The sequence below is a fragment of the Cucumis sativus genome, chromosome 4 (assembly GCF_000004075.3).
Source record: "Cucumis sativus cultivar 9930 chromosome 4, Cucumber_9930_V3, whole genome shotgun sequence".
NCBI lineage: Eukaryota > Viridiplantae > Streptophyta > Magnoliopsida > Cucurbitales > Cucurbitaceae > Cucumis > Cucumis sativus.
The window spans coordinates 16,947,232-16,973,194 of NC_026658.2; the positions used below are offsets into that span (position 1 = coordinate 16,947,232).

General features: G+C 36.4%; 3 protein-coding genes across 6 annotated transcripts; all 3 read left to right on the forward strand.

The window, feature by feature from the left end:
* Positions 1-1,337: 1,337 nt before the first annotated feature.
* Positions 1,338-10,036, forward strand: LOC101203567 (glycerol-3-phosphate dehydrogenase [NAD(+)] GPDHC1, cytosolic). 2 transcript variants are annotated; one of them, XM_011655457.2, is made up of 6 exons: positions 1,338-1,669; positions 1,899-2,902; positions 3,431-3,652; positions 4,301-4,548; positions 9,328-9,467; positions 9,712-10,036. In XM_011655457.2, the coding sequence occupies exons 2-6, from the start codon at positions 2,269-2,271 to the stop codon at positions 9,833-9,835; spliced, it is 1,368 nt and encodes a 455-aa protein (XP_011653759.1). In that variant the 5' UTR covers positions 1,338-1,669; positions 1,899-2,268; the 3' UTR covers positions 9,836-10,036. The 2 variants fall into 2 exon arrangements, with proteins under 2 accessions (XP_011653759.1, XP_031740207.1); XM_031884347.1 differs by having other exon boundaries at positions 1,353-1,782.
* Positions 10,037-10,907: 871 nt separating this feature from the next.
* LOC101203083 lies at positions 10,908-17,882 on the forward strand. The gene is made up of 7 exons (XM_011655458.2): positions 10,908-11,059; positions 14,347-14,486; positions 15,160-15,220; positions 15,367-15,502; positions 15,650-15,980; positions 16,747-16,872; positions 16,974-17,882. Exons 2-7 carry the CDS (start codon positions 14,387-14,389, stop codon positions 17,411-17,413), a joined length of 1,194 nt encoding a protein of 397 aa, XP_011653760.1. The 5' UTR covers positions 10,908-11,059; positions 14,347-14,386; the 3' UTR covers positions 17,414-17,882.
* A 6,071-nt stretch (positions 17,883-23,953) lies between these two features.
* Positions 23,954-25,354, forward strand: LOC101205905 (calmodulin). 3 transcript variants are annotated; one of them, XM_031883896.1, is made up of 3 exons: positions 23,954-24,063; positions 24,183-24,267; positions 24,574-25,354. In XM_031883896.1, the coding sequence occupies exons 2-3, from the start codon at positions 24,192-24,194 to the stop codon at positions 24,945-24,947; spliced, it is 450 nt and encodes a 149-aa protein (XP_031739756.1). In that variant the 5' UTR covers positions 23,954-24,063; positions 24,183-24,191; the 3' UTR covers positions 24,948-25,354. The 3 variants fall into 3 exon arrangements, with proteins under 3 accessions (XP_031739756.1, XP_031739755.1, XP_031739757.1); XM_031883895.1 differs by having other exon boundaries at positions 23,960-24,107; XM_031883897.1 differs by having other exon boundaries at positions 24,036-24,054.
* Positions 25,355-25,963: the final 609 nt, after the last annotated feature.

Consider the following 25,963-nt stretch of genomic DNA (forward strand, 5'->3'; position numbering starts at 1 on the left):
CTTGAACAAGGGGCCACACCCTCTCATTGGCCCGACAGTGATTCAGTTTAAAGGCTAGACCTTAAACAATTTGTTCAATAGTGGATCAGTGAGACTTAAGGAGCAAGGTGTAGTCTTGAGGGTAAAATGGTACTTTGACCCAGTCAAGATTACGAACAACCTGTGAAGGATTAACTTACTTATCATGGTTATACCACATGGACACAAATAATATCTATAGTGAGGGGAGTTCAACTACGGGACTTTAGTGAAATGATTTGTTAGTTAAAAAGGTTGATTAACTCGATCTAAAAGAGTTTAGCTAGTTAATCTCGGATTGTTAGAGCCCATGATCTATAGATCCATTAGGTTCCCTCGCTAGCTCACAAGGAATCAACTTAGAACATTATGATTGAATAATTCGAATTGTTCGAATTAAGTAAAGAGAGAGAAACCAACGAATATATTTGATATAGTCGTTGGTTATAAGTTTAAGATAGAGCTTCATGTTTAAATATGCTTTAAATATTAAATTTTAAATATGAATTCATATTCAGAAGCTCAAAATTGATGGAAATGACAAAGTTGTGAAAAGTCAAACTTTGACCAACTTTATATTCAAATGCGATTTGAATTTCGGAAAAATGAATGCGGATTCATGCTCGAAATGTCGAAATTAGTCAAGATGAACAAAATAGTAAAAAATCAAAATGTTGACTTTTTTACTTGAAAAAGTGAAACTTTGAATTTGATTTAAATGTTAAATTACCATATTGTTCTTATACTAATTTAAATAATAACACTTGTTGTTCAAATTCGTGAAAAGAATACAAGAGAAGAAAAACTTCAAAGGCAAGTTTTTCTATTAACCTCATCATTGTTTATATTATGTTATTATGCATGTTGATTATTAAATTTTGTTTAGTTACAACTAGAGTAAAGTTTGTTAATTTTTTTCGGTGCGCATGTTTACCGTTTCAATCAAGATGATGAATCAAAACTGAATAAATCCCAAAGTACATAGATTGACCGAATATTAGCTCACTATATTCTATTTAACTAACCTACTTTATTCTATTTGCATTGTTGTATTTGTCACAATGTGATTGAATTAATCAATCTTTGTCCAAAAAAACCATGTGAACTTAGGGTTGGATAAATTTTTCTTAATACTACAACTAACCATAGAGGCAATCCAAAAAGTCTTTGAACCATAATTGTAATTCACCATTTAGTAGGTCTAAATAATTTTATTTCAAAGAAAGAAAAAAGACTACTAAAGTTACGAAAGGCCCCTTCAACCTTAATCCAATTGGAGATCTAGTAGTTATTAGAAGCATATGCATTTGCTTGTCGGGAAGTTGGCCCTCTTCAGTTAATGCAGTTTTTGTGTACAGATAGATAGTGCAGCCTAAAGCCTTGACTCCACCATACCGTCATCAATGCCTCCTCCTCCTCCTTCGTCTTCTCTTTTCCTCTTTACATTCTTCATCTCTGATAAAAACCTATATCTTACATCCATTTTTCACGGCTTCAATCGCCACTTTTTTTGGCTTTTTTCTCTTCTCCTTCAAGTGGCCTTTTCTCCCTTTCTTGTTCTCTTGAGTTTGCTGTCTTTGTCTGATGGGTTTGTGAGATCTTGTGCTGTCCTCCATTAATGCTGGGGCTGTGGGATCTTCGAATTTTTTAGGTGGGTTTCGTTGTTTTGAAGATATTGCTCTTGTGATTTCGAATTTAAACACCCCTTCCAGTACCCCCCCTCCCCCACTTTGTAGTTTCCGTCGAGTTGATGACTAGACCCACGTAATTGACTTTTTTTTTTGTCCCTTTTCACACTTACTGGGCTTTGATTTGAATATATTGATATTTGTTTTCTGTTTTCGTTATTTTAATTGTGTTTTGTGGTTGGGTGTGGGTAGATGAACGAACTCTGTCGGAAAGAGCAATGAACTTGGGGATTTTTCATATGGTGGTTGGATGAAGGATTTAGAAACTGGTGGAATTTGAAAAACCCTTTTCTTTAACGGTGATTAGATGAAAGCAGAGCATTCTTGTCTGAGAAAAGAATTGGCCAGCAAGCTTGTCAACCAATCTAAAACTCTAGACACCACTGATTTGATTTAGACATTTGTTCCAACTACTTGATCTGTATGCTGTAGATTCTTTGAACAACCCACATAAATATAAGCCTCTTGAAGAATTGCATAATTTAGAGTCTTCATCATCTTCTCCTGGGGTTGTTTCTTTTCTTTTGTTTCTGGGGCTGGTTTTTCTTCATAGAGTGAGACAATGAGTCCCTCACATACAAATGGTTCAACTCATAACTGCAATGGATTGGAAGATAAGCTTGATGAACTTAGAAGGCTTATAGGTAAGTCTGATGGTGATCCATTGAGGATCGTTGGTGTGGGAGCTGGAGCATGGGGGAGTGTTTTTGCAGCTCTGCTTCAAGATAGTTATGGTCAATTTCGAGAGAAGGTTCAAATCCGGATATGGAGAAGAGCAGGAAGAGTTGTGGATAAAGTCACAGCAGAACACCTCTTTGAAGTGATCAATTCAAGGGAAGATGTGCTGAGGAGGCTGATTAGGCGATGTGCTTATTTAAAGTACGTCGAAGCAAGGCTAGGTGATCGGGTGCTGTATGCAGATGAGATTTTGAAAGATGGATTTTGCTTGAACATGATTGACACACCACTTTGCCCTTTGAAGGTGGTTACTAACTTGCAGGAGGCTGTTTGGGATGCTGACATTGTAGTCAATGGCTTACCCTCCACTGAAACCAGGGAGATTTTTGAAGAGATAAGTAAATATTGGAAAGAGAGAATTACAGTGCCTATTATTATCTCTTTGGCAAAGGGTATAGAAGCTGCTCTGCAACCTGTTCCCCACATAATAACTCCTACTCTGATGATCAATCGTGCAAGTAAGATATTCTGACCAAGTTTAGCATTTCATCTGCTCTATTTTCACTTATTCATTTGTACAACATGATCCTTAAATATGGGGATTATTTTCTTTGTTTGTATTTTCACTTACGTTGCTAGCTAGCTGTAAAGGAGTGAATCTCTGTCTGAGTTTGAGTTCTTAGCAGGGGAAAGAATATTATCTCACAAAGATTCTATAAAGACTGAGATACTCGATTATTGAGGAAGTTTGAATTATGAAGTATGCATCTCATTGTTAGTTCAGTGGGTTTTGTGTTTGTGAAATTACAAACATAAGAGTTGTACTATAATACTGGAGTTAGAAACATTTTGGGCTCTTTCTGGAATCTTTTTTAGTAATAATTTGTTATAATCTTGCGATTCTTGAAGTTAAATGTTACCAAGTTGTTAATGATAGTAAATATTGGATGAAACAAAAAGATTTCTACTTATTATCCCTTTCTCTTCTTCTTCCTTTACATCTATCTGTACAACCACATCTTAACTTTGACATGTATTTTTCCCAGCTGGAGTGCCTATAGAGAATATATTGTATCTTGGTGGACCGAATATCGCGTCGGAAATTTATAACAAGGAATATGCAAATGCTCGAATTTGCGGAGCTGAGAAGTGGAGGAAACCACTTGCAAACTTTTTGAGACAACCTCAGTTTATTGTCTGGGACAATAGTGACCTTGTGACACATGAAGTCATGGGTGGTCTGAAAAATGTCTACGCTATTGGAGCAGGCAAGTGGTAGATACTTTCTAGTTAATTATCTCAATGGTGATGGAAATTACCTCTCTGTTTTTTCGTTTGGAACTGTGATTTTATAATTCGATAATAAAAAAGCACTTTTGATTGAGAAGGAGCTTGGTCATCTCTTTATACTCCAGGTGTATTTAGAATTTTGAAATAATATTCTATCTCAATCCTTAGGAAAATAATCAATGACAAATTGACAACCAGTTTGATTGCGACAATTTTTTATCAAATATTTCACATTTCATGTTATAGCAATTGCTTTAGTTCTTTTTCACGTCCATTGCAATTTATACAAGATTTCATTTAAATAATTGTTTTTGGTGGCACTCTGGTGTAGTTGTTTTGACTGGATTCTGTTTTGCAATCACCTAGCTTGAATAGTCGAATCTTTTTCAATATTATGGCAAATTCTTTTACAAATGTCTATCTGCCTATCTACAACTTTCCTTGCGTTCCGGTCTAGCATTTCAATCATTATTATCGTACATTCACGATATTGAAGTGTCTCAATCTTTGTAGAACGTCCTAGGCCTGGACTAATCTTTCTCTCTCACTCAAAACGGTAGTTTTCTTAATGATCCAATTTTGTAAGTTTTATACCATAGTCATTGCTTTCCATTTTGATCTTTCAGGAATGGTGGCAGCCCTTACCAATGAGAGTGCTACCAGCAAATCAGTATATTTTGCTCATTGTACCTCAGAGATGATATTCATTACTTACTTGCTAGCTGAAGAACCTGAGAAGCTAGCTGGGCCTTTGCTCGCTGACACGTATGTGACCTTGTTGAAAGGTCGTAATGCCTGGTATGGGCAAATGCTGGCCAAGGGTGCACTTAACCTAGATATGGGTGATAGCATTAGTGGCAAAGGGATGATTCAGGTAAAATAGCAGCATTTGTTTCTTGCGCCATTATGACTTCTTGTGAGGATCATTTGCATTTTTCTTTGTTAAAGCTTCACCAACTGCGTTTGGAACTTTGAACCACTAATTTCTGAAAGAAATGCCCCTATATTCAGTAATGATCTCCTCAAGAAGAGTGGTTTTTGTAGATGCACCGCGCACATGTGTGCACACACACTTCTATGATCTTCACAACTCACCTTGTGGGGGGAGATGGGTGACTTTTTATGGCTAACCAAGGGTATGTGCAATTATGGGTTTTGTGGGGTGAAAGGAAGTAAGGTTTTTCGAGGGATGAGAAAGAGATTCTTTTGGGGGCACTTGGGGGCAAGAAGTGAAGTTGTGAACTCAGAGGAGTTATGAAATCTAGGGAGTTGTGAACTCTGGAGTGCACAATTTTAGGAGTTAATAAGGTATGAAATTGACATTTTTTAGTAGTGGGACCCACAAACTCCTTTGGCCAAACACCCTTTTAAGATTTGGTCCCTTGTTTGTTCCCATGTTTCTCTTTATGCTTCAATTTTGAAGGACCTTTTGTAATTACTCTATGGTGTTATTTTGCATATTTGGAGTCCCTCCTTGTAAACAGAGCTCCCTTCTTTTGTGGATTTGTATTTTTCTTATGGTTTTGGATTCTTTCCTTTTTCTCTCAGTGAAAGTTGTTTTCATTGGAAACACACTCATTTCCACACTCATTTATGCAAGCACACTGTAGAGAGTCTACAAGTATAACACTAAAATACCCACACAAATGGCAAAACAGAGGCAGCACTCTGATATACTTTATTTATATATAAGCCAAAAAGAATGATTACAGCAGTGACAATATGCAAATAACAAAAAAAGATAACAGAAAACATACACAGCCTCCTTAAAGCATGCTGAATATTCTCTTCAGCTACAGCTGCCTCCCAATCAAAAGATGATCAATATAAAACCTAGCTACCCAGTCCCCAAAAAGACATTTATATCATTTCCTCTCATTCCTCCCCGTGGGCCCCACCTACACGATCTTTCTCTATTATTCCCTCATCATTAGGTGCTTGCACATTTACCTTTCTGCCCCTTCTTTTGTATGTATGGACAATTGGGGGCCTTACAATACCCCTCGGTTCCAAGTTCACCTTGTCCTCAAGGTGGAAACTAGGGAACGGTTGGTTTATTTGGTATACTGATTCCCACGTGGCTTCACTATCCGGCAGACATTTCCATTTAACTAACCACTCATTTCCTCCTAATTCTTGATTCCAGCAGATCCCCAGCACAGTTTCAGACCACAGTTGCAGCTCAAAATCTTCTGTTAGGATCGATTGCAGATGTTGTATTTCATGCTTGCTTTCCCAGCTTCAACTTTAATTGAGAAATGTGAAATACATTATGAATGATAGCTTTTGGAGGTAACATCAATCTATAGGCAACTTCTCCAATCTCTTCAATAATTTTATAAGGTCCATAGTATTTAGGTGCCAGCTTCTCACACTTCTTCCTAGCTAATGAGCATTGCCAGTAAGGTCTTAACTTTAAATAAACTTCGTCTCCTACTTTGAATTTCATCTCTCTTCGTTTCTGGTCAGCCATTTTCTTCATCCTATTCTGGGCTGCACATAGATTTTCTTTCAAGGCATTGAAGGCTAAGTCCCTTTCCTTTAACATGGTTTCCACCTCATTATTCGGGGACTTCTTAAGGTCATAAGATAACAGGGGAGGAGGTGGTCTGCCATAAACCGTCTGAAAGGGAGTAACTTTGGTGGATGCATGGAAGGTGGTATTGTACCACAATTCTGCCCAGGGGATTGGTTTATCTCATTCCCGTGACTGTTCATTACGAAAGCACCTTAAATAGGTTTCGAGGCATCTATTTACCCTCTCCATTTGCCCATCCGTCTGTGGGTAAAAAGCAGTACTTCTTTTTAAAATAGTTCCCATGGTTGTAAATAACTCTTTCCAAAAGTTGCTCAGGAAGATTTTGCCCCTATCTGTAATAATGGATTTGGGAATGCGGTGTTTGCTTACCACTCTATCAAGGAAGATAGAAGCTACTTGCTTAGCAGAGTAAGGGTGTTTCAGGGGTATGAAGTAATAATACTTACTCAATCTATCAACCACAACCATGATGACATTAACTCCTCCGGCCAAGGGTAATCCTTCAATAAAATTCATTGTCTAATCTTCTAAGATTCTATCCGGAAGGTATGGGTTAAAGCACCCAGGCAGGTTTGGTAGCTTCATATTTGCTTCATTGGCAAATGTCGCATTGTTCAACATATCTCTTTACATCAGCCTTCATTCCTGTCCAATATAATTCACCACTGATTCGTTTTGTAGGTTCTCAAAAACCCTGAGTGGCCCCCTAGGATAGAATCGTGGAAAGTATGCAGTAACCTTGGTATAAGAGAAGAGGTCTTGGATAACACCACTCTTCCTTTGTATAGCAGTCTCTCATTAATCCACTGATGCTTGCCTCCTTCAGGATTTCTCTTCAGGTCATTTATAATCTTCTGAAGTTGTTCATCTTTTTCAACTTCTTTCCAAATCAATTCCACATCAACAATCCCAGTGGTTGTCATGGTGTTCAATTCCAGCGGCTGTTCCATGCTTGAAAGAGCATCTGCAGCTTTATTTTGGAGTCCAGGCTGATACAATATCTCAAAATCATAGCCGAGGAGCTTTGTCAACCATTTTTGGAATTGGAGTTGAACCTCTCTTTGTTCCAACAAGAATTTGAGAGATTTTTGGTTTGAAATTATGGTGTATTTCCTCCCAAGAAGGTAGTGTCTCCACTTTTGCACCGAAAGTACCACAACCATAAGTTTCCGTTCATAAATAGATTTGGTTTGGGCTCTTGGAGACAGTTTCTGGCTGAAAAAAGCAATAGGGTGGCCTTTTGGAGATATCACAGTCCCTAAACCCACACCAGAAGCATCAGTCTCAATAGTAAAAGGTAGGGACCAATCAGTAAAGCTAGTACCGGTACTGTAGTCATTGCTAACTTCAGGTTTTCAAAGGCAGTTGTTTCTTCATCACTCCATTTAAATGCATTATTCTGTAGCAACTTAGTTAATGGTGCAGCTATCTCTCCATAACTTTTAACAAATCTTCTATAATAGCCTGTTAAATCCAAAAACCCTCAATCCAGTTATTTCCTTTGGTTGCGGCCAATTGATCATACTCTTAATCTTTTCCTCATCGGCCTGTACTCCCCTCTTGGATATTAGATTCCCCAAATATTGGATTTGAGAAAGTGCTATTACACACTTCTTCTTGTTGGCAAACAACTGGTTATCCCCCAAGACTGCAAAAACCATTCCCAAGTGTTTAACATGCTCATCAATATCAGCACTATATACTAGAATATCATCTAAAAGCACAAGAACACAACGTCTAAAGAAAGGTTTGAATACCTGATTCATTAAGGACTGAAAAGTAGTCGGGTCATTGGTGAGTCCAAATGGCATGACTAAGAACTCGTAATGGCCCTCATGAGTGCAAAATGCTGTCTTCTCCACATCGTCCTCCTTCATCCTTGTTTGATGATACCCTAATTTCAAGTCTAATTTGGAGAATATTGTTGCTCCATGTAATTCATCTAGTAACTCTTCGATAACTGGGATGGGAATCTTGTCAGAGATTGTCACTTGGTTTAATTTTCGATAATCAACACACAATCTCCATCCTCCATCCTTCTTTTTCACCAACAACACCGGGCTGGAGTAAGAAATTGAAAAGTTAGTAATTGAAATGCTTGTCAACCTATGCAGACAGTAAAAAATCGCAATTCGGACAAGTATGCTCCAAGTTATGGCATATTTTTCTCTCTGTTGACTTAATTCTTGCCTGCACTTTCTCCTCCCTTTTGTTCCACTCTTCCCCACTCTGCCTTGGCTAGTTTCAGTGCTAAGTTCCTGTCGTTCACCAGTTGTGCCTCCTTCATACACTCCTCTAAGGTTTGAGGGTGTCTACTGATCACTTCTGCTTGGAGGGCAGGTTCCAGACCCGTAAAAAATGCGTCGCTGAGCACACTTTCGGCCATATGTGGCCATGGAGCTGAATAGTTGATGAATTTCTTGACATAATCATTATAGGACCCGTCTTCCTCATCTCCAGAATCGTTTCTTTCAAGCCCATGATTTCCTTTTCGGTTCCATCTACTCTCTCTTCTATTTGTCTTTGAGTCATTAGTCGTGTTACCACCTCCAGTGTGAGGGCTCTGATACCAATTGTAGAGAGTCTACAAGTATAGCACTAAAATACCTACACAAATAGCAAAATAGAGGCAGCACTCTGATATACTTTATTTACATATAAGCCAAAAAGAGTGTTACAGCAGTCACAATATGCAAATAACAAAGAAAAGGTATCAGAAAACATACCCGGCTTCCTTAAAGCAAGCTGAATATTCTCTCAGGCTACAGTAGCCCCCCTATGAAAAGATGATCAAAATAAAACTTAGCTACTTAGTCCCAAAAAGACATTTATATCACTGCCTCTCATTCCTCCCCGTTGGCCCGACCTGCACGATCTTTCTCTATTATTCCCTCATTATTAGGTGCTTGCACATTTACCTTTCTACCCCTTCGTTTTATGTATGGACAATTGGGGGCCTTACACACACATGCTAACACATATACACATGCACACATGCAAATTCACTAAAATACATCTGTATCCATGTACACACAATCTCACTAAAATTCATACGAATCTAGGTAGATATATACACTATATAGTGGTGAAAAGATCCTTTGTTCTGTTTTGCAGGGAGTTTCTGCTGTTAGTGCTTTCTATGAAATTCTGAGTCAGTCGAGCCTTAATGTGTTGCATCCTGAAGACAACAAACCTGTTGCTCCTGTGCAACTCTGTCCAATCTTAAAGACATTATATAAAATACTGATTAAAAGGTAATTTCCTTAAAACTTCAAAATGTTTATACATCACATAGTTGCTGTATTATAATTTGCACATCATTGTATTCTTTCATTTTTTGTTTAAATAAAAAAAAAATTTGCACATCATATTCTGAAAATAACTAGCCTGCAGATATTTCTATGAACTTTACTTCATGCTCAATTGAACCTAATCCAAACTCGAACTCTAAGTTTTTTCAATGATCATTTCCCTTTTCTCCGTGTTTTGGGTCATTAGGGATGGAACACCTCAAGCTATACTTGAAGCATTGCGGGATGAGACTTTGAATGATCCTCGAGACCGCATCGAGCTAGCACAAAGCCATGCTTTCTATAGGCCTTCACTTCTTGGTCAACCTTGAGTTGTAGATTCTATGGAAAAACTTAAAACTGAGTAAACTTTTGAACTGTTTGGTAATGTATAGTCTATAGGTTTCTTTCTTAGTCCTATAGACAATAGTTATGTCACATGGAGAAATTTGTAATTCCATAATGCAGAATTTTATTCACCCATTTACTGATGTTTCACCATTGATGCTTCAAATTATTTCTTGTGAAACTCACTTTTGGTACCTTTTTTTCCTCTTAAATATGCAAGAAATTTTATTAGGGGACGTGTTCGAGTGGAAGAAGTTGAACTCAATGAAGTTTCACATAATGTGGAACAAGTGCCTCCTATGACACAGACACATAACCAAACTGGTTATGGTACTCCAATGATGATAGTGCCAACATTTTGGTTTAGAATATTATGATTCTGAGGTCAATACAAGAAATTATGATTCAAGGGTCAATCCATCGTCTTCATACATGAATGCCGATCCATCAACTTCTTACATGCATGGACACGAAAAGTGGCCATAAAGAACATAACAAATATATGTATTATGAAGCACCTGAAGAGATATTAGATCGACAAGAGTACCAACAAGAACCATATAACCAAGAAGAGCCAGAACAACATAGAGTTCAAAGTTGATGACGATAACCAGCTCGAAATCGACGACGTTCGGGTTGTGGAACATATTGATATTTTTTAATCTTCTAGATGAATGTAATTTGGTTATTAAAAACTATTTTAATTTATATTTAATTTTTATCAATTATGGGTCATTATTAAAAAAAACAATTCAAAAACCATTTTTAATAATGAAAAATACAATTATAAATTTTCACAAAATTAGTGATATTAAGAAAGAGAAGATGAAATTTTAAATTAATAGAAATTATTTTTTTAAAAAAAGAAAAAATACAATGTCTAATCCAAGACATAAGAGAAAAAAAAATTTCAATAATTATTTTTAAAAACTAGATTATTTATCCAAATTTCTCGAGAAAAACATTGTTTATTTCCAATAATATACATATTTTAATTTATTACATAAATTTTTGAAAACAAAAATTTATAATCCATAAATAAACATTCAAACGCTGATCTCTAAATCCTCAATCAATCATTTCAAGGAATTTCAAGGAAAGAAGCTTCGTTTTCTCTTGATTATCTCATTGTCTGTTTCCGCCCATTTTTCTTTTTCATTCGGAGTTTGGTTCCTGAGAATAATCAGAGCCACGGAGATTCTTCAAAGGTTGTTTTTTTCTCTCATCTGGGTATTCTTTTTTCTCACTTTAACACCAACCCCTTTGATTTGTTTCTGACTTTTGTTTTTCTCACTCCCTATGATGTTTCCGCTCTCAATCTCATTTCGATCGTCTTGTTTTCGATCTCTTTAGTTACTGATTGCTTTATTCTTTTCCGATTGGGAGAAATGGGCTTGTTGTTCTTGTTACTTTATTTTGAATGTGCAAATGGGGATGGGGGATTTTGGAGAATTAGGGTTTTTCTTGGTTGTTCTTGCCGTCGATTGGAACATTTGTTTCTATCAGGGTTTGTTCTTCCGATGCTAAAGTTTGAGAATTTGGAGTTAGTCTTAGCAATCACTGCACTTCCTTTTCAGTATTTTTATTAATTAAAAGCTGAGGCATCTGATTCGTGTATCACTTCCATGAATTGCGGCTCCGAGACATTGCTTTATGGGAATAAAGAGTTCTAACAATGCTTCAGTTTCCCTGTGAAACTTCTCTTTTGGGGTTTTAGTAACCCGAAGTGTTTTCTGAAATTAAATGATTTTTTTTTTCTGATGTTTGATTTTGGAGCTCTATTGGTATATTCTTGCATCGTGTCTTGTTAACTTTGAATGCTTTGAAAATTATGCACGGATCAGTGGTCGATTGCTATTGATTTCAAAGTTTGTTGCCTATGTTTATTTTTCAGTATGAGTAACAATTTTCCTTTTTGTTCTTCGATCTTGGTGATGCGACCTTTGTAGGATTATGCTTAACATCTAGATCATAGAAACTTAAAAGTACGCTGTTTCAGTCCAGTTTCTATTGATTGTTGAAAAAAGTTTTTCAATTTAGCAGTTGTGTAAAAGTGCTCTGTTTCCCCTCCCACTGGATATGGATATTCTTGGGCTATTGCGCATCACATACTTTAATGACCCACCCTGGAGACTGGAGAGGTATACTTGTATATAGAGGGATGTGGTTATGCTATAAGTTTGAAGGTGTACTTGTGAACAATTTTTAGTTGGATTGCCTGAGCATGGAAGTTTGTTGGTGAGGGAGAGAATAAGGATGATACAGGAGAGAGGGAAAAGGAGAGAATAAGGACGATACATTGTTGTTCACCTTTTTTGGCACTGACACCAAAACTGCTTAAACTTGACATATTTTCCAGCTAGGAATGAATTTTTTATGGTTTTTATATTAGCCAAAATTTGATCTGGAAACATTAGCTACTTTTGGATCGTTTGGTTAGTACCTTAGTACTCCCTTAAGGAGCTCCCTTCTCGACCTATATTTTGAGTAAAATGTGTAAAGGAACCTGGAACGTAGACGCAAGCCCTTATCCTAGAATCTGTGAAGTAGAAAGGCTTAGGATCAAAACAAACCAAAGAAACAGTTGAAGGACCACTCTGAACCCCTAAATAAAAATTGAGTCTGCAACGCCAGTTGCCTTATTTTAGGACCAACGCCAGCCAAAACTTCTTAAACTTGGCCAATTTTCCAGCGAGGAATGTGTTTTCAATGGTTTTTTGCACTGACCAAAATTTGGTCATTTTTTGGAAACCTTGGCCATTTTTCGATCGTTTGATTAGTACCTTAGTACTTCACTAAGGAGCTCCCCTCTCGACCTATACTTTAAGAAAATGTGTAAGGGACCATACTAGGAATGTAGACGCAAGTCCTTGGTCTTAGGACCAAAACAAACTAAAGAAACTGTTGAAGGACCACTTTGGAGCCCAAAGTAAAAATTGAGTATGGGGCATCGCCTTTCGCCTTTTCCTGAGCCAACTCCAAAACTGCTTAAATTTGGCCATTTTCTAGCGAGGAATGAATTTTCGGTGGTATTTTAGGCGGGCCAAATTTGGGATTTTCAGTGGCTTCATTAATGTCGTCTTTGTTGTTGGTCTCTCCCATTGTCTTTGTCAATCATCTTTGACATCTTCAAGGTTGGTGATCTTCGTTGTTGGTCTCCGGCGTTTGTCTCCTGCGTCTGAAATTTAAGGTCCGTCTCTCTCTTCCCCTTTCCTCTACCCCCTTATCAGTTTTCTAGTCCCGTCTTACAATTTCAGCGTCTTCAAATTTTGGTCTCTTTTTCATTTTTCTGACTGTCAAAGTGAATATTTGTTTGATATGTCTTAATTTCTGAAGCCCAAACCTCCTAAATGATCAGTTCAGTTGTGACTTGTTAGTAGGAGTTATAAAGGGTGTAAAAATTGATAGTTTAAAACTGATTTGGAAGAAGCTATCATGCATTCATGCTAATTGATGGTTTCCTCGGAAAATGTTGAGGGAAAAGGGTTTTGAGTCTACGTGGAATTTCAACTCTGGCTAGGTTAATAATTTCTTGACTGGGAGTTCCAAAAGGTATATTCTAGCTAGCATGTCTGTGGAAGTGTGGAAGATCCTACCCTTCGCTTTTTATTTGTGTTGCCTAGTGATAGTTTAAGCAGGTTGATTGATCGGGAGGTTTAGGCAAGAGTATGAGAAAGTTTCTAACAACAGAGTATTAATTGAAGATGAGGTTGCTGTAAGATTTGTAGGATTGCCAGAACAGGGTTCTGAACAAGGTAGCTGTGAGATTAGGTAGGATTCTCCATAGAGAAGGAACTCTTGCAATTGTTTATTCTTTTCTAAGGGATAGGTGTGGATTCCTACAGATTTCTTTTGGCATGGAAAGGGAGAGGGAAAATATTGTCACTTGGTGAGGTTATACTTCACAACTAAGCTGGTGGAATGGGTTTGTTTTGGTAAGACGAGAACTGTGGCAGTGTGGCTTCGTAGATTGATGAAATGAAGGATTTCATTTCTTAAGAGTTTAGACTTGAGGAATGAAGCACTGTTTGCTGAGTACTATAGAGATTTTTATTGGAACAGGATGAATTGTCGACAAAAGTTTCTGTTGGAAAGTACACAGTTCACTGAATGAGATCTTATAACTCATTCAATTTCTTTTTCTTCAAAGTTCAGACAATGTGATGGGTGGATGTGGTGAACTTTTGATTTAGTTAGTTACTTTCATTACTAAAATAAGTCAGGTGGTGGTGGTGGGAGGGGGAGGATTAGCTGATATAATTTCTCTGTTTGTATGCCCTTGTCTCTTCTTTGGTTGTTGTTGCTGTTTGCTATCATCATTCACATAATTAAAGACTTTTTTCTAAATTAATTAAACTAAATGATGGTAAAGGATTTTTAATCAACTCCAACTTGTATCTTATGCTTGAAGATTCTTCAACTACACTACACCTCCTTAAACCTCAAAGGTCTTTGCCCATTTGTTCACGTGTGCTTTATTTGGTACATTTTTTAGAAAACAATTTGAAAGTTGGAGTTTAAATTAAAGAATAGTCATGGGTGGAGAATTACCTCTGAATGCAATTCCTTTGGAGAGTCGACCTGGCATCCTTTTAGTTGGATCTTCGAATGTTGGCAAGCGCTCCCTCCTATCTAGTAATTCTCTCTCTTACCATCTAAATTCAATCTATTTCAATTTTTAATTGTTGCAGTTTATTAAGCTGATTATTATAGTATAATAATGATTGGATTTTCAACACCGTAGAATATTCTCATATATAATTAAAGTTGTCTTCAACCACCAGCTTAAGCTTTTGGATGAATTGGTGGTTTAATATGGTATCAGAGCAGGTGGTCCAGGAAGGTCCTGTGTTGAAGCCCCTGAATTTTTGTTTCCTCCCCAATTAAAATCAATTTCCACTTGTTGGGCCTTTAAATATTTCAAACTCAAAAGTGAGGTGAAATTGATTCCACTTATTGGGCCTTTCAAATATTTCAAGCCCACAAGTGAGGGGGAGTGTTGGTGATATATAATTAAAGTTGCCTTCAACCACCAGCTTAAGCTTTTGGATGAATTGGTGGTTTAATAATTTGTAATAGAGAAAAGTGGCCACAATTTCATAGAAGGAAAACATGCATTTGCTAGTTATATGTTTTCTTTCTCTTTATTATGTAATTTTCCTTTGTGACTAATGTTGTAAAGTTATTGGGGATTTTCTAGATGCACATGACCTGACATTGATGGACTATAAAAAGAAGCATAATTCTTTGTTGTTCGCATTAGTTAAACTAATCATTTTCGGTACCCAATATTTTTCTGAAATTGTAGGATTACTCACTGTGGACTTTGAAGACGCTTTGAATTCATCCTCTCAAGTTTCAGTCCATGGGTGAATAAAAGCATTTTTCATTTTTCTTCTTTCAACTATCAATGTATCCTTTTATGTAGTTGGTCAAAATTAAAATTAGTTGCATTTCCTGAGTTGGTTGATGTAAATTTGAGCTGAAAATGGATTTTATTTTCCTTGGCAACCAGTTGGACTATCAATACACAATACTACACAGCTGATGTCTCTGTATCCGTGGCTCATTTGCATGAGGATTTCTCCATCGAGGCTTTGCCTATGTTCAACCAATTGGCTGCCTTGGTCATGGTCTTTGACATGAACGACGTTAGTCCTTTTTATTTGCATCGTATAATTTTGTTTATTCTCTAATCCCATGTCTCCTGGGAGTCTAGTTTCTAAATTCGAATAGTATTGATCGATTTCTTGTTGATGTCATATGTTCTTATGCCTACTACCATTTTTTCATTGCAGCTTTCATCTCTTGTGACACTTCAGGACTGGGCCACTCGTGTTGATCTACAAAACTTTGATGTATTATTATGCATAGGAAATAAAGTAGATCTTGTTCCAGGTCATCCAGTTCATATGGAGTACAGGAAACTTCTGCAAAAACAGAGGCTTAAAGACTCTTCTATAGATTATTCTGATACAGCTGAATATGGAATTTCTGAAACTGAAGGAAGTAGTTTACTGGGAGACGAAGATTCCTCTTGGGAAACTAGGAGGTCCTGTTTGGAGTGGTGCATTGAACGTAATATTGAGTTCCTTGAGGCTTGTGCGTCTAATGCTGATTTTGATCAATGTAAGATTCTTGTCCTACTATTGGCTCGGATGCTGTATGTATGTATGTTAGTTCGTCAGTGTGGTATTCTTTAAAAAAAAAGGTAATCATCTCAACATAATAGTTTTCCATTGGAGGTGAAAAAAAAGAGAAGTTTCCTCTCTAATTTACATTCAGATATTACTATAAAATTTGAGAACGTAGAAGCCCAAAGAATCTCAACTTAGTTTTCCTTTTTATTTGTTTGGACCAAAATTTATTTGACTTCTGCAAGTATAATCTTGCCGATTTCTTAATTCTTAGTAAGGTATTTCCAGTTCACAATTTCTGGATTAATATACGATCGTGCATATAGAAATAGAAACAAACCTCTCAGAGAGAGGACCGAGTGGTGGATAGCTCCAGTTTTGAAAACCAACATAGTTCAAATTAAAGAACTATCTAACTGTCTAGGCGTAATTACTTGAGATATTTTAATGAAACCTCCTTATGGAACCTCCTTGATACTGGCTTGAGTTTGAGAAACTTATCCCTTTCATATTACATATTTAGTGGTAGGAGATTGAAATTGGTCTGGTAAATGCACCGTAGAAACCAACAAGAGTTTAGCTCAACTGGCATCTGTATCTGTTGAGGACCAAGAGGTCCGTGGTTCAAATTTTTCTACTCCATTTGTCCTAAAAAAAGAAATCCAACAAGGTGATGATTTGGACTATCTTATGAATTCCGTGTCACATTCATCCCTGTCTTGTTTTTTCTAATGACATAAGTATACTATTATATGCAGGTTTATCAATTGATGGTGATATACAAGGAGTTCAAAGGCTCTATGGTGCTCTTTCTGCTCATATGTGGCCTGGGATGACTCTAAAATCTGGAGATAAGATTACCAAGCCATCATTACCTAAAGAAGGTTCTTTTATTACTATTTATTTATTTATGACATTAACCTTCAGTACATTTTTTCATCTGTTAAAATTCGAAGTATTTGCCTTTTTTGTTTTATTCAATCAGAATTGTCAGAAGAAGAATCTGATTTTGAAATTGACTACGAAGTGCTATCTGCGGGTTCAGCTGAGCCTTGGGATGACACTGATTACCAAGGTTGCTCATTGAATGGAGAAGGTTTGTCCATGGATGCTGGAGCTCATAGAAAAGATGATGACATTGCTGAGCAAAATCGGGCATGTCAAAATATCAGCAAACAGACGAAGGGTGAAGAAAACCCTGTGGCTATGGATGGAGAACTCGATCAAGTTACGAATCCATGCGAGGGAAAACATCTTGATCTCGAGGATTTAGAACGATTGATGTCTGAGATAGGAAACATGCGTGACAGCTTGAGGTTGATGCCTGATTTTCAAAGGAGAGAAATGGCTGCAAAATTGGCGACGAAAATGGCTGCCATGTTCGCGGGCAGTAGTGATGACGACGATGAAGATGAAACGAGATGACAGCAGAAAGTTCGGTAATGTGATTAAGGTTTCTGCCATGGGAGGAATGGTCAAGTCATTGTGAGCGGGGAAAGGTCTTTTGTTCATCGTGCTCAATTCCCTTGGTCAATTGTTCTGCCGTCCCTTAGTGAAAATGCAAAAAGCAAGCAATCATCAAATTTGGTGGAGTTGTGATATCGCTGATTTAATCATTGAACATGAGCTTGAACTTGGCAGCCATGCAGAAACATACTATTCTTGGGTTTCTATTTCCCTCTTAGGAAAAGTTGTGTTGCGTAATTTGGGTTTGTGCTGCTTTGTGATCAACTTTAAATTGAGTTGCAACTTTGAGGGAAGTACTTCAAATTTATATCTGTCTAGTGTTATCAAGGATGTGCAACTTTTTGAATACATCACTGGTTATTATGTGTGGATGCTCTTATATTTGTGTCTGATATCGCAAGGTTCGATTTCTATGTTTACATCTTAAGGTTCGATTTCTATGTTTACATCTTAAGGTTTGATTTATTTGTTTACTAGGTTATGTGCTTTCTGTTCAACACTTTACTTCTGAACATGTATAAGGGTTCTTTTCATGAGATGGGAAATGATAACCATTAGCCCTCCGGTTTTTGGTTAAGTGATCATATGATATTGAATGAGCCAGAGATATCCATCTTTTTACTAAACAATATTTATTGAACATTAGATATATTTTAGATATTTTTCAATAAATATATCACTTTACTTGTAGGACGATGATAAAACAACAATCTCAAACTTTTCTCCTCTCCCCCAACATATGTGATATATTTTATAGATAAGAAAATCATAGTGGTATGAGTGATGATTGTATTGCTATATACAGTTTGAATTTATAGAAATTAGACTCAAAGCATTTGTAGTAATTTTTTTTACAAATATATCAACAAAATTTATAGTCTATCAATATCAATAAGATCATAAGAGTCTATTAACTATAGAAGTCGACTTTATCACATTGCATTGCAATTTCACTTTAAAGGTAGCTCTAAACTTGATTATTATTCCTAAAATTGCTAACCATTATAATCAATCTTCAAAAAATATGAAAGATCCAATTGCATAACTAGACTTATTGGTTTACTTAAATGTGTTAAACCATTTAAAAATATTATTAGATTTCAACAATAACTCGTGTCACAAGTTGATCGCCTTGTCTCATGACAAGCGTGTCATAATAGAAAGCAGTAGACATGCACAACAGAATTACGAATCAGTTTTACCTTAAATGCATCTAAACCATTTAGAAACTAACATCCATCATTACCCTAGTTAAACAAAATTATGGTTAATAGAGAACCATACATTTGAAGCGTTTTTATCCTTGTAATCTCCTCAAGAACACGAACCTGTGACCACTACTAGTGTTGACCCGTTATTCTCCAAACTTAGAATTGGGTTGTGGGACTCGATAAGTGAAGGAATCAAGTGAGAGAGATGAAAATTGAAGGTATGATATAAGGTTGAGAGTTGAGAAATCTTTTTCTTTTGTAAGTCAACAACATAAAAAAAAATACCAGAAGTCTTTGCTTATTTGAAATGTTGCCTATTTATACCAAATTACATGCAAAAATGCATGTAATTAGTTTACTGAATCTCAACACCTAACATTTCACTAATCATTAGTGGAACTTAGTGAGTTAGGTGTTTACATCCCATGTAGCCACTTATCCCACTAAGTGTTAGTGGGATTATGAAACAAAATTTTGGATTTTCCCACTAACTTTAGTCAAAAGACAATATGATCATTTGACTATTCATGTCAAAGTTAAACTTTGACTTTTTTTTATCATTTTGTCCATCTTGACTAATTTTGACCTTTCGAGCATGAGTCCGCAATCATTTTTTTAAAATTCAAATCACATTTGAATATAAAGTCGATCAAAGTTTGACTTTTCAAAGTCAAATGTCAACATTTTGTCTTTTTACAACTTTGACCATTTTCATCGATTCCAAGCTTTCAAATATGAATCTGTATTCATTTTTTATATTGAAATGATATTTTAACATAAAGCTTTATCTCAAATTGATAATTGAAATTACATTTTAACATAAAGCTCTATCTCAAACGGATACGAATCTGCATTCATATTTTTGATATTGAAATTACATTTTAACATAAAGCTCTATCAAACTGATAATTGGCAGCTATATCACATATATTTGTCAAATTATTCTCTCATACTCTTTGGAGTTTATTCCATATGAGTTAGTAAGGTAACCTAATGGACCTATAGATCATGGGCTCCAATGATTTGAGATTAACTAGCTAAACCCCTTGAGACCAACCTAATCAACATTCATTAGCTAACATGTCATTCCACTATAGTCCTGTTGTTGCACTCCCTTCACTATAGATATATTTGTGTCCATCTAATATAACCATGATTACTGAGGCAATCCTTCACAAGTTGTTCGTACCTTCAACTAAGTCAAAATATCACATCCAAGATTACGCCTTGCTCCTTAAGTCTCACCGATCCACTATTGAACAATTGGTTTTAAGTCCAATCTATAAATCAAATCTCTCTTGTGCCAATAAGAGGGTGAACCCCTTATTCAAGACCTAGATTTAGTTCTTAAGGGAACAACATATCTACTAACCCTAAAGCGGGTAGGAGTGAATTTCATCTTGCACCTTATGTCCCTAGCTATCCACTCGATTCTACCCCTACAATGAGAGACTTTTGGGCCAACGTTGCTGAGCTACCCTCACCCATGTAGATCTAAGCATAATTTCGTGTGAACAGATGTTCATAGTTAGCTTAGAATTAAGATTAAGTTAGCTATGTCATTAATAATCAAAATAGTTTGTTTTATATAGTCAATGATATTATAACGTAAAAGTGATATTTCATGGTTTTAATCTTATGTAATGTCACACCCCCTCTCGAATCACCTACTCTTGACCCGAGAGAGGATGTGAAGTCTACCAATTTCGTTTCCCTTTTGAACGAGACCAATTGACCTTTAACCACTAACCTTTAAATAAAATGCAAGCAGATGCCAATTACATAACTATTAAACAAAACTGGAGTGCAACTCATTCATTAAACAAAATTTACATAAGTTTTATATAGACAATCTATAAAGACCATAATTACATGAAAATAGACTCCTACACCAACAAATTTTAACTAAGTTTGACGTTATCAAAATACCTAATATACATTATTTGGAAATCAACAAAACACATACACAAAAAGAACAAAACCCTTCAGCAGACAAACAATAGAGTATTAGGCTCCGAGAACACGACCGCTATTTGGAAGTGGAAAATAGTTTTGAAAGTTTGAGCTAAATGAGCCTAGTGAGTGATTAGGTTTTAAAACGATATTTCATAAACAATGAAAGCACAAACATAATGATAATATAAATACGATAACTAGTCAAACATTTTAAAACTCAGTACATAAGTACTGATTTCTTATTGTTTAAGACCAAAAATGTACTGCTCAAGAGATGGTAGAGCTAATCAATACTAAAACCAAACCTTAGAGTGAAGGACATCCTCAATTCTGTTCCTTGAAGCTAGGCGTCCCTAACTCCAAACCTTAGGACTAGGCATCTCTAATCCTGTTCTTAGAAGATAAGTGTCCTTTTCTCCATGACGCCTGATGATATACTTGGTTGTTGGTTTGGACTTATTAATTTTGTGTGTGTAACGCAAGTGCAATACATCACTAAGTCAGTTCATCACGCATAATGCCCTCACCGTAACTCTTTGTATAACATGCTTTGATTCTAGGCGATGAGTCATGGGTCATGATCGTAGCATGCAAAATGCTTACTGTGTACCTCTTCATCATTTACACTTGAGAAAACAATACGAAAACTTATACAACGAGGACAAGAAATTAAGTGGTGGAGACATCAGGAGCCTCTTGCATGCAATGATCATGTCAACTCGTATGATGAAGAGTATATTGAAGAACATTTTGTATGCAATGATCCGTATTCAATGACACATAATCACACCATAAACGTACAAACAACCATTTTATAATAAGTTCAGAGTCCTAAGTTAACTTACACGTCACAAGCAAGTCTTTGGCTTCATTGGTTAACACACAAGCAATAGACCCTGAAAGCAAATTGATCTTGGAGGAAACTAAGGCCCTTTGAATTGATCGAAGAGGTCATCTATTCGTTGCAGGGGATACTTATTCTTTATTGTCACTTTGTTCAATTGTTGGTAATCAATACATAGCCTAATTGATCCGTCCTTCTTCTTTACAAACAGAACAGAGGCTCCTCAAAGGTGAAGTACTAGGTCAGATGTAACCTTTCTCCAGCAATTCCTCTAATTGATCCTTCAATTCTTTTAACTCGCTTGGTGCCATTCGATAAGGGGTTTGAGAGACTGTTGTTGTTCCGGCACAACTTCGAATGTAAACTCAACTTCTCTTTTTGGTGGAAATCCCTTCATTTCTTCTAGAAAGACATTCAAGTATTCACAGACTATAGGTACACTTTTTAGGTTATTCTTGACCCCCTGGGTGTCAATCACGTGGGCAAGATAAGCAATATGCCTTTTCTTGATCAAGTTCCTTACCTTTAGTACGGATATTAAGCTTGCTAATTCCACTTTCTTGTCGCCTACAAATTTGATTTCAGGCTTTCCTGGTTCCCTCAATACTAAGTCCTTATTTTTTTTATAACCTTTAGGACTTGTTAAGCTTTGGTAAAAGAAAGAGAAACTTTAAGATTTGGTTCAAGTTAATGTTGAGGTTGAATTTGTGTTGAGTTGATAGGAAGAGAAGTTAAGGAAAAGTTGGTTGTTAGCCAAGGTAAGTGTCTTGGAAAAGGAATCTCAAGACAGAGGCTTTAGGACGTGATCTTGTTCAACAAAGATAAGAGGTAGGGTAAAGGCAGAAGTGAAATCTTAGTGCTCTTGAGGCTGTGACAGATCGAGATGAAGGACAGAAAGGTTTGGATTTGTGCTTCTGGGCAATCTCAAAGGCGTGTTTGGCTGAGATTGGAAACTCAGAGCAAAAGGTAAACATAACAAAGGCCATCTTGGGGCTTTATTTGCCTAGGATTGGAAGCAAAAAAGGACATTTTAGGGTTCTTGAGTAAGCTCTCGTTGCTTGTTCAATCGAGAAGAAGCAAATCTCGGTGGATCTCGAGCTGATCTCAACCGAGATGCTTTATTAGACACACAACAAATGTTTTTATGAAAATTTCTAATGTGCAAGATTAGCATTTTTCGAATGCAAAGGGTGTTCCTAAAGGCAACAAACCCTCATTTCTCGCCATTTCAAGCTTAAGAGAAAAGAGCAGAGAGAACTGTGGTTAGAGTTTAGTGTTCTTGGAAGTTTGGAAGCCCCAGAAGAGAGTAGTTTGACCAAGCATCGGTTTGAATGTTCGGGCAAGAGGTATCCAAGAAGTTGTTGTCTTTGGCAAGTTAGAGCTAAATAGGAAGGGTTAAGAGCCTAAGGTTTAGGTCTAGGTAAGTTAAAGCTCTCCTTCCTTCTTTAAGACAATTTAGAGCAAGTTTACAAGTTTCTTATTGTTGTACTAGGCTCTAAATCTGATTAGGAGTTCGTTGGAGCTAGGGCAAGCTTGGTAGAATTAGTTTTATGCAAGCCAAGGTTGTCGAGATTTCAAAAGAGTTCAAGGTGAGTTGAAAATGGGTTTCCTTGAGAAGATATAAGGATAAAGGAAGAAGTTAAAGAGATTTCACATAAAAGTTAGCTTATTCAAAGGAAGTAATTAATAGTTTACAAACTATATCATAAACATTAAGATCAAATCATTCTTTGAACATCATAACACTCTTTCATATAAATCTCTCTTAGAATTATTTTGAATCGAAATCATTAACTCAAATCAGTAGAGATTTATAAGGAAACATTTGACATAAAATATTAAGGAAAACACTCACAAAACTTTGAAAGAAAAGCGTTCACTCTTCAACTTTCCTCTTCTCGTGAAGACCAAGTGGCAGCACTTTAGCATTTCAACAAGACTCCCATCATCTCCTACTTAGTTACCCAGATCATCTGTTTATACTACTCTTTTAATTTGGATTAGTCATCCCTAGTTCTTTTGATCCGACTACCAACTCCTACTTCAAATTTACACTTGTAAAATTTCAATTTATTTTAGTAATGCTTAAAACCTTAATCTTACAAGTTAACCCTTGTCAAATCAGATTTGACATCTTCTCGCTTAATACCATTCCGCGAATAACTTTAACCACTTAACAGCTTCCTAAGGTCTCATCGCATAACTTTCTTTGCGAACTACTAACTTTTCTCGCAAAGAATTTTTCTCTTGTGAGCGTTTAGACTTAGAGGTCTTATCATAAATCCTTCTTACAGACCGCCTTACCTTAGGCTATGGACAAGTACTAAAATTGGGAAATTGAATGACTAGAAAAAAAAAAATTTAAAAAGGAAAATGACAAAAGGTGAAAATGGAAATGGTAATTAGGAAAAAAGAAGAAGGGTAAAAGAGTAAATAAGAAAGAAAGAAAAGTCTAGATTCAAAGCATTTAAACTAGAGGTGGAGCGCTCTTATCGATATCATACTAATTCTCCTTCCTCCGTCCTTTCACGATTAAAAACTTCAACCAAAAAACCCTCTCTCTTAGTCTTCTTTCTCTTCTCCGTCCGGTGGCCGCCGTCTCTCTCTCTCTCTCTCTCTCTCTCTAACTTCCTCTCTTTAGGTTTATACTTCGTACTTCTTCTTCTCAATCGTTTCCTTGATTATAAAGCTTACTGCATTTGATTACCTTCTCCAGTACTCACCAATGGCGGATCAGCTAACCGATGACCAGATCTCTGAGTTCAAGGAGGCCTTCAGCTTGTTTGACAAGGACGGCGACGGTTCGTTCTTTTTCTATTCTATTTTCTTTTGATTCAGCGTTGCTTTTCCTTCTGCATTGCTCTTCCTCCTCGTCTTCTCGTCACTCTACCAGATCTTTGTTTTCCCTTGGATTTCGGTTTTCTATATCTATTCGTTTCGTTTGGTGTCGGATCCCTGCATCATTTAGCGAATTTTGTTTTGATTTATAAAACGTGGAATCTCTGTTATTCTGTGATGTGATGATTAGTCCTTCTGAATCTGAGTGAAAAATTAGGATATTACGAATTTGGATTCACTCAGTTTCTGTTTTGGTTGTGATCGTTCAGGTTGTATCACAACCAAGGAGCTTGGTACTGTTATGAGGTCGTTAGGTCAGAATCCAACAGAGGCGGAGCTTCAGGACATGATCAATGAGGTGGATGCTGATGGAAATGGAACAATCGACTTTCCAGAGTTCCTAAACCTCATGGCGAGGAAGATGAAGGATACGGACTCAGAGGAAGAGTTGAAAGAGGCGTTCCGTGTGTTCGATAAGGATCAGAATGGATTCATCTCCGCTGCTGAGCTCCGCCATGTGATGACAAATCTTGGCGAGAAACTGACAGAGGAGGAGGTGGATGAGATGATCAGAGAAGCTGATGTGGATGGCGATGGGCAGATTAACTACGATGAATTTGTGAAGGTCATGATGGCCAAGTGAGCTTCATCATCCTCCTCCTTCTACTATCTCATCAAGAGCACTCAATCATAATAATCTTAACTCAAAATCCAAAAAAGAAAAAAGAAAAAAGAAAAAAAAAATAGGGATGATTGCTGACTTTATTATATAATTGGATCATCCAGTTCGTGGGTTAGTCCTTTGATTGCTATCATCCATCAACCTTGAGTTTAAATCAAAATCGAAGTTAGGGAAATTAGTTGTTTGCTGTGTTTGTGACCCTTTGAATTTGAATATGTATTGTCATCATCGTTATCAATCATGTGATAAAAGAAAAAGTGTCTTTGCTGTTCCTCTTTTTGCCTTTTCCCCCCCTGTTTTTTCTTGTCTCCTTGCCAAAGTCAGTGCTTTAAAGAGGATTCAAATATGGTTGGAAGTGTTTTTTTCTACATTTGGATTTTGGCATAACCATTCTATTTTTAGAAGAATCTTGTGTTTAGATCACTGAAATTACCATCTCCCCCTCAGTATTGATTGACTAGTGTATTGCAATAACAAATAATGCACACTATGTTCTTTCTGGGTGAAAGACCATGATAGACTGTTATTACAATAGACTCATATTGTAGGTCTAACATGGTTCGTATTGATAAACATTTATGTTTGTAACACAGTTCAAATTGATACGGATGAACAATTATATTTTGTTAATATTTTTCTTATTATTCAAAATCATAAGAATCCATATGCTGAAAAGTCATACCCTACGAAAGGGGAGAAAAAAAAGGCAATAGAAAGCAAACTCTCAACACATGGTTTTGGAATTTGAGATTAGAAGCGCTAATGGATTTTGCGAATAAATGAGTTGCTAATGGATTTTTGGATTTTGCAAATGAAACGGGTGTAACTTCTATGATACTATGTTGTTTTATTTAAAATGGTTTGTTTGTAGTTTAACCAAGTTATTTAAAATTCAGGTTTAGTGTGAGAATTTTGAACCTTACCTATTTTATTTAAAATGGATTAAATCTTGATGCACTTTAGATTTTTAGTATTCT